This window comes from Mercenaria mercenaria, chromosome 1 (assembly GCF_021730395.1).
Source record: "Mercenaria mercenaria strain notata chromosome 1, MADL_Memer_1, whole genome shotgun sequence".
Lineage (NCBI taxonomy): Eukaryota > Metazoa > Mollusca > Bivalvia > Venerida > Veneridae > Mercenaria > Mercenaria mercenaria.
Window position 1 is genome coordinate 42,883,108 of NC_069361.1, and position 8,343 is coordinate 42,891,450.

General features: G+C 39.8%; 1 protein-coding gene across 1 annotated transcript in view; it reads right to left on the reverse strand.

The window, feature by feature from the left end:
• Nucleotides 1-4,434, reverse strand: part of LOC123540750 (probable methyltransferase TARBP1) — a 43,301-nt gene extending 38,867 nt beyond the window's left edge. Inside the window, exons 1-2 of the mRNA XM_053543374.1 lie at nt 4,289-4,434; nt 376-1,471 (exon numbers count right to left, since the gene is read on the reverse strand). Of these exons, the coding sequence (XP_053399349.1) occupies nt 376-1,452 (1,077 nt within the window). The 5' untranslated portion in view covers nt 1,453-1,471; nt 4,289-4,434. The remainder of the gene's footprint in view (nt 1-375; nt 1,472-4,288) is intronic.
• Nucleotides 4,435-8,343: the final 3,909 nt, after the last annotated feature.

The window sequence follows — 8,343 nt, forward strand, 5'->3', positions numbered from 1 at the left end:
TCAAGCTAACCAAAGATGTTTGTCTTCTTGAAGGGTGTGAAATATAGTCAAACATTTTCGACGATTGGTTTTAGTGAATTCATAGAATAATTTTGCTACAAAGCAGGGATGTCAGAGATAAGCATTGTAAGTGAAAGAAAACATAACAGACTATTCAGATAAATTAAATGTCCATTTGTGTTTATTCCAGTTTAAGACTTCACTAAACAAGCTAATTAATCAGGCACAAAGCAGCAGCTATTTAACCAAGTTGTAAAAATTTTGCTACAAAACTTGAACAGAACTCTTGGGTAGATGGTATTGCTACATGCAGATAGAGTCTGGTTACTTAATAGAGCAGCAGAAGATAAAGCTATGAAACATGATAACATTTACCTGCTTTTCCTCCAAGACTTCAGCTAACAGCATAAAATCTTGCCATGTTTTTGACAATTCGGGACTTCTATCTCTACTCCACCAGAATATCGGCTGAGCAGCCTCAGTATTTACGTCAGTCAGCGTACTTTCGCATATATCCACTATCCTTTTCAACAAATACAGAGAACGTTTCCGGTTCACCGAGTCTTTGCTATATAAACCAGACTGAAGTATCTCCCAAAACTCTTCTTTTTGTTTGATATCTACGCATTTAACTTCTCCGTTAACTGGGAAGAAATAGTTTGCAAAGCCACAGAGTAGCAGAAACTGTTTCCTTCTATCATTTAACTGTGAGAAATTTTGAATATATTTCCAAATAAAGTCAAGATAATGTGGAGCATTTCTACAATCAACTTTCATAATCTTCAGTAGCACAGGAACACTGGCACTACCTATCAGCTCAACAGAAATATACTCTAAACTTTCAGTGAGTTTAGTAAAAATTGATTTTAACCGTGCCAAAATTTGATCATCTACATTTTTAACACCTGCAACAGAGTTTATAACGTGTCTCATAACTTCTAGAATGGTGTGGATATCAACAATGGCTCTATCATGTTGCATATCAAAATTAGTTGGCTTTGCATTTTCAAATTTCTCAATGTTCATTTCAATATATTCAAGAACACTATGAAATGTTCCGTCATTATTTTTAACACAAACTGCTACCAGTTGTCCTGTTACTCCTAACAAAACTTGAACCTCAGGCCTTGAATCTGAAGATGGAAATAAATGCCCTAACAATGGCAAACAAATCTTCTCAACAATATTCAACTTTATGTCCGCAAGATTTTCATTTGTTTGGAGATCTTCATCCTTGCCTTTCTGTTTTGCATCTTTCCTATTTTCAACAGCTCCATTGCAGCACAAAAGATCTTTCAACACAGCTAGATTGTGACTGTATGAAGAAATCTCCTCAAATTTAAAACCTTGATCAAGATTACTTTGTATGCTGTTGATCAAACTGTGACATACTTCTTCAACTTTGAGTGATGATTGCTGGAATAAGGTCCCTATGACAGTACTTTTCTCCATGGCTGTCTATAGATTCAAGCTGAAATGCATTTCAGAATATAATTATCAGTACATGTAACAACAGATCTGTAAGGTCTGAAAACAAAATTTTCCAAAGTATTCTCTCTTATTGATCAGACCTAAACCTTTTTCAGCCTCGGGGTCACTGTGACCTTCACCTTTAACCTACTTACCCCTAAAAATAGCACTCTTCCTATGAAATTTGACCATTGTAGGCCCAAGCATTCTTTGTTTACATCAGAAACTGTTTCCAATCTCAAAGTCAGTCAACACAATTTGACCTTCACCCTTGACCTACTTAACAATATTAGGGGACCAAGGACAGCTATTGATCATGTATGTAATAATCCTATCAAGTTTGACCAATGCTGACCAAAGCATTCTCTAGATGGTTATCATGGGTCAATGCTATATTAAATTGAATTTTTCAATGGAAGTACACTATTGATCATTGCTTTCTTTCCTAAAAATGTATTTTATTCTATTCAAAATTACATCAGATATCATGAAAAAATAGGTGAGAGCTATTACACCTAGATCTAACTATAAAAAATCCTTGGAAAGCATACAAATTTCATACAAAAGTGATGAAATGACTGAACAGGCCAACAAAATTGTTTGACAGAGTTTCAAGGCTTACTATTTATAAAGTACAATTTTCCATTGCTCTTCACAAGTATGTTTTGAAATATTAAAAAGTTAGAAATGGTATTGTTATAATATAACAAAGGAAGTAGTTAATAGGGGTCCAATAACTGTACCAGAATCTAGAAACTGTCTAAAATTTTCCTATTAATCTTTAAAATTAAAACATTTCATTTTAACCTGACATTTTGAGTTAAATTGTAATTTCAACAGATTTCACTCTACTAATCTAAAGACTGAAAAATCATTTAAGTTATGGATTATCTGTACATTTACAGAATGCCTGTAAAAACATCGAAGCCCTAGACCTTTTTTGGCGGTGAACAACACTTCGTCGAAAGACTTCATCGAATACGACACTTCGCCGGAGATGAAACAAGGTCGAATCCGACACCGCTGAATACGACAATTGGTCTAATTTTCATATAAAGTACGACCATTGGTCGAAATTGTTCCCTTTGAAATTTATGATAAAAAAATGATTATATTATTGGCATTAACAATTTATAAGTTACTTTTACCGTTAATTCAATGCACGAATAGCCATAATTGATTACAAACGTGTTATTTGGTGAACAAAGTTCTTCTGGATTCGACCGGAGAAGCCTATGGGTAAGTGACAAATAATTATAATTTTAGGTTCAGTATATTTTTTATGGTATGTTATTGTAAAGTGGTTCTGTAAAAGCAAACAAGTAATGGAGGAAAAGCCAGAATGTTTAATAAGTTTACGTGGTGCTATTAAAGAAATTGACTTTAAAAGGATTTAACTGTTCAAGACTGATTCTGTTAAGTTTCTTTTAACCTTTTATTTCAGATAAAAAAGATGAACGAGACACTACAAAGAGTGGTGCAGGAATTTGGGAAACGATTGTCTGAAGAATTTCTGAGAGGAATCGCATATAATAATAGACACTGAAATAAGAGTCTAACTCGATTAATCTACCTGATTGATTTTGTTATAAATCAAGCACAGCTGTTTAATAAAAGTGTTTCCGCTTTCTTTTCTAGTTGAATATTATAAGTACTCCTTTTCCGAGTTTTTGATGAACTTTCAACCAAATTCGACGAGTTGGTAGCTTCGACCATGTGTCATATTCGGCAAAGTGTTGTATTCGACAAAGTTTCTTTCGGCGAGGTGTCGTAGACTCCTTTTTGGCTATATAATATCAGTAGCTGCAAGCTGCTTACTAAACTCTAAATTAGTTAAGCTTTGCCTCTGTTTGGAAAGAGCCATTTCTTTAAACAGAATGTATACTCTTGCACCTTTTCATTTGTTTTCCTTCATTTTAATATAGTATCTCGAGTCGAGAGACACCGTGATGGTTTTACTTTACTTTCGATTTTGTACAACACTGCGATTGCTAGACATTTTATATAATCAGTATGAGAAAGCCAACATCTAGAAAACTACGTGCATAACTGTTTAGACTACAGCTTGTGACAATGTTTTATATACCTGGAATTCCCCTAAATAAGGATTGATTATTGTTTTGGGATAGTTTAAACAATTAATCAGAAATTCATAATTTTAACATTTCCAAAACATTGCGGAATGATACTTATTTCACTTGGGTATTGATTACATTTTACTCGGACTTTATCATAGACTCCCTGTGTAAAATCTCAAACTTTTAACTAAAATAAAGGTATTAAATCCATATAATATTTCAACGAAACGTTTTTTTGTTTGTAGCATCATATGGGGCATGTGCAGTGAAAAGTCTTAATTTGATTTCTAAAATAGTGTGATATTTATTTCTAAAGTCACTATATGTTCATTGTAAATATATTTTGTTATACCCAAGTGGAAACTGGCAGGTACTCGAAAATGCAGCTCTCTGATTGGTCAATTAGAACCCCTAATATACTGTGATGTCATGATAAAGTTATGAATATAAAGGAATAACGAGTATAACAAAGTTCAGTAAAAATGGCAAAAATAACACCATTCCTGACCCCTAGCAACTGCCTATAACAACACAATCAAACTATTATTACATTCTGTGTTGGATAAAAATGAAGAATTTATAAAGAAACCATAAATCTGTAACCTACTTATAAAATGTTTGTTCATGTTCGGATATAAAATACTATCCGAATATAGGGGCGCACCATTGATCACATGATTTGACCGACAGATATAATTTCGATGAAAAATATCAATTTAATGGTAACTAAGACAATATACCTTATATGGATCGATGCAATGCTTACTCTTAGATTGCCATACTGAGACGAAATTTCAAAACACGTGTAAGTTAAAGCTACAAAATTTTGTGAAGTTCTCCTTTTTGAAGAGTATTCTAAAGTACGCTCGAAACTGGTATCCGGTCATTTTCGTTTGTCAGTATTTTCCGCTGCCTAATTTTTTACTTTTCTTTAACTCTGTTCTTCTTTTATGTATATAGATTTTCTGATAAATACTATATCCTGAAAGTTTCATAAGGGTACTGCGACCATTCATATAGTGAAAAATCGTCATATTTCAAACACACACAAATCTAAGCAAAAGCAAATAGCACACAACTAGCTGCGGGTATCAGCATTTCGTACACTATACAAAGGAGAACGACCGCAGTTGACAGACATCCTTAAACCACTTGGAACAGGATTGACAATATTTATGATATACAACATAAACATATACATCATATCAAGTTAAGTGTTTTATTGCCAGAAATAATTAAATCGATGGTGTGGCAATTGGTCTGCTGATGCGTCAAGTGTGGTGTGCTGTGTGTTGTGTGCTTGTCACCTTCCGCTTTCAGCCTCCACCGCTGGCTAGCCCTCTGGTGAAAAAGGAGCCGAGTGTGTTAGTCTTCCCTGCCAGTACACAGCCTCTCTGCAGACAAGCCCTTTTGCAGTGCCTCCGAGTTGGCGCCACACAGTAACTGAGCACCTTGCGGCCTCAGGCAGAACTGCAGAGGACTCGGAGGAGGTCTGCCCCCAGACATGTGGCATGCCAGGCACACCGGTGTGTGGACACGCCCTGATGCCTATGAACAGACCCCCAGCTATGGAACAAATAGCTCCTGTGTTCCCAGGATAGGGGTTTAACTCGGAACTAAGGGTGAGGTAACCCCGAAAGAAACCTAGAGAGTTGAAGACAGAGGTGCTGGGCCATTGGCACTCTCTAACGAACCACAGCACCATGCAATATCGCTATGTCTACACAGCCATCCGGTATTCACCAACGTGGTGCTGAATCTCTGAGGTCCCTCCAGGGGGATTCAGTGCCGGGCTCTGAGCCTCGACAGAGTCCACCCACAGCTACTGGGGGTCCCTCCTTCAATCCACAACATGCAAAGAGAAGAAGGAGGAACATACCAAGGAAAAGAACCAATCCGCATCAACCTTTCAGGCTGATGCATTGGAATGCGGAGGGTGTCTTCAACAAGAAAGCTGAACTTGAGCATATCCTCCACGAGAAAGACATCAATGTCTGTTGCATTCAGGAAACTCACCTACAGCCAGAGAAATCCTTCAAAGTCAGAGGATACCAGTGTTTCCGCTGTGACAGAATTGGCAGACGAAAAGGAGGCATCATGACATTGGTCAGGAACAACATCAGCGCTGTCCAGACCAACACGCATATGGATGACTCCGAGTTCCAAGTTCTGAGCCTCAGAAAGAACGATTTCAGATTGAAACTTGTGAACATATACTCTCCAAGTGACAAAGCTCTGTCCCTTGACAAAGTTACAACTGATGAAACCAGGTTCATCATTGTAGGAGACTTTAACAGTCACTCACAAAGCTGGGGATATGACCACCTGGATAAACGTGGAGAGGAAGTGGAGACCTGGCAAGATGATAACAAGCTAAACCTCATCAACAAGCCAGATGATCCCCCAACTTTTTACTCCAGAAGCTGGCGAACAACATCAACCCCTGATCTTACTTTATGTACTGATGACATACATGGACATGTCAAGCGGAAAGTCAGTGAACAACTAGGAGGTAGCGACCACCGCCCAGTCCAACTCACTATGGACCGTATAGCCTCTACTTCATCCAACATCCCCAGATGGAACTACAAGAAGGCCAGATGGACCTTTTACCAAAGTCTGAGTGATGAGCTCTGTAAAGACATCAGAGTGGAAGGTAGAGAAATCAGCCGGGTTGTCAAAGACTTCAACGCCAGTATACTTAAGGCTGCTTACAGCGCCATTCCAAGGGGAGCAAGAAAGGACTATAAGCCCTACTAGAGTTGGAGAATCTACAGGCAAAGTTATCAGAAGCCAGGGAGGAAGCAGAAAACAATCCCTCACAAGAAAATAACCTCTCTCTACAGCAAGCCAAGGCCAAATTCCAGGCACAAACGGGAAGCACAGAGGAAGAGCTGGAGAAACAAAACAGCCTCGCTCAACCTAGAGCGAGATGGCCAAAAGCTGTGGAGATTGACGAGACAGCTGAACGATGAAGAAACAGGAAGAGGCTCAGTAACTTTGGAAGAGAATGGTGAACTGTTGACGGGTAAACAAACGGCAAACACTTTTGCCTCCAATTACAAAGATGTTTCCAACATCCCCATCAACAGGGAACGGCAAAGAGAAGCCTGAAGAGAAAAAAGGGAAAGGCAGACAAGCCAAGTGACACCAGAATGCATGAAGCAGGGTCTTAAACTGCATGAGCTACAGACAGCTCTTAGGCAGTTGAAGACAAAGAAGTCTCCTGGACCAGATGGAGTCACAAATGAAATGCTGACCCATCTAGGCACTGAAGCAATTTGCAAACTCCTGGAAATTTACAACTACAGCTGGACACAAGGACTGCTTCCACAGATATGGAAAGAGGCAGTCATGATCCCCATCCACAAGAAAGGGAAGGATCCAAAGAAGGCTGCAAGCTACCGCCCAATCAGCCTAACCAGCTGTGTTGGAAAGACCATGGAGAGGATTGTGAATGTACGCCTGAAGTGGTACATGGAGACTAACAGCCTATTTGCAACGCAACAAGCTGGCTTCAGACAATTCCGCTCCACTGAGGACCAGACCACTTATCTATCGCAAGAGATAGAGGACGCCTTCCAAGAGCAGAAAGTCATGCTTACAGCATGGATTGATCTGCAGAGGGCGTTTGACAAAGTCTGGACTGATGGACTCCTCGTCAAGCTGATGAGGACTGGAGTAGGAGGTCACATGCTGAGGTGGATTAAGTCATACCTCCACAACAGGAGAGCAAGAGTCAGTTTAGAACATGCCAGTAGTAGGAAGTTCCTGTTGCGTCATGGTGTCCCACAGGGTGGAGTCTTATCCCCTACACTCTTCTTGCTTTTCATCAATGATCTGGTGTCTGAACTACCGAAAGGAGTTAAGGCTGCTCTCTACGCTGACGATCTGGTGTTATGGTGTAAGGAAGAACATGCCACTACAGCCACATACAGGATGCAAGAAGCCATCAACAAGCTTTCAGCTTGGGCTGAAGATTGGTGTGTATCGATCAATACAGAGAAATCGTCCACCACACTATTCTCCCTGTCGTCAAAGCAGAGGGCGGGTAAAATCAAGATGGGAAATACTTCGCTGATTGAAGCAGAAGAGGCAAAATACCTTGGAGTGACCTTTGACAAACGGCTAACCTGGAAGCCCCACATTAGTCAAGCAGAAGGGAAGGCCCATAAAAAGCTTGCCATGATGCGCAAACTTGCTGGAACAACGTGGGGAGCAAACGAGCAAATACTCAAGACAGTATATCGGGGAACAGTGAGACCCCATTTAGAGTATAGCTCAACTGCCTGGTCCACTACTGCCAAAACTAACCAACAGGCTTTAGACAAGGTTCAGAACCAAGCACTGCGGATCATGACAGGTGCTACAAAGTCTACACCAATCTCCTTCATGGAGAAGCTAACAGGCACACAGCCGTTACAAGGCAGAAGGCATGCAAAGGTTCTGCTTCAAGCAGAGAAGTTCAGGTCTTTTCAAGACCATCCCATGAAAGCCAAGCTAGATGGCTCAAACGTAGCAGCTTCGTACATGAGGCAAAGAAACTCAACCGAGAGTTCAAAACTGAGCTGAGCATTCCAACGACTCCCTTAGGTAGTGAAGACATCATAAACCCACTAGCGAATGATCTGTCCTCAGTGACTGTGAGACTTGCTGTTCCTCGTCTTGACCGCGGGAAGCAAGAGGATGAAGGCATTCGGAAGAGCCTCACACTTGCTATGATCAATGAAGACTATCCTCCGGAATTACGGACTCATGTCTATACAGACGGATCAGCCACATGCGCCGTCAAAGA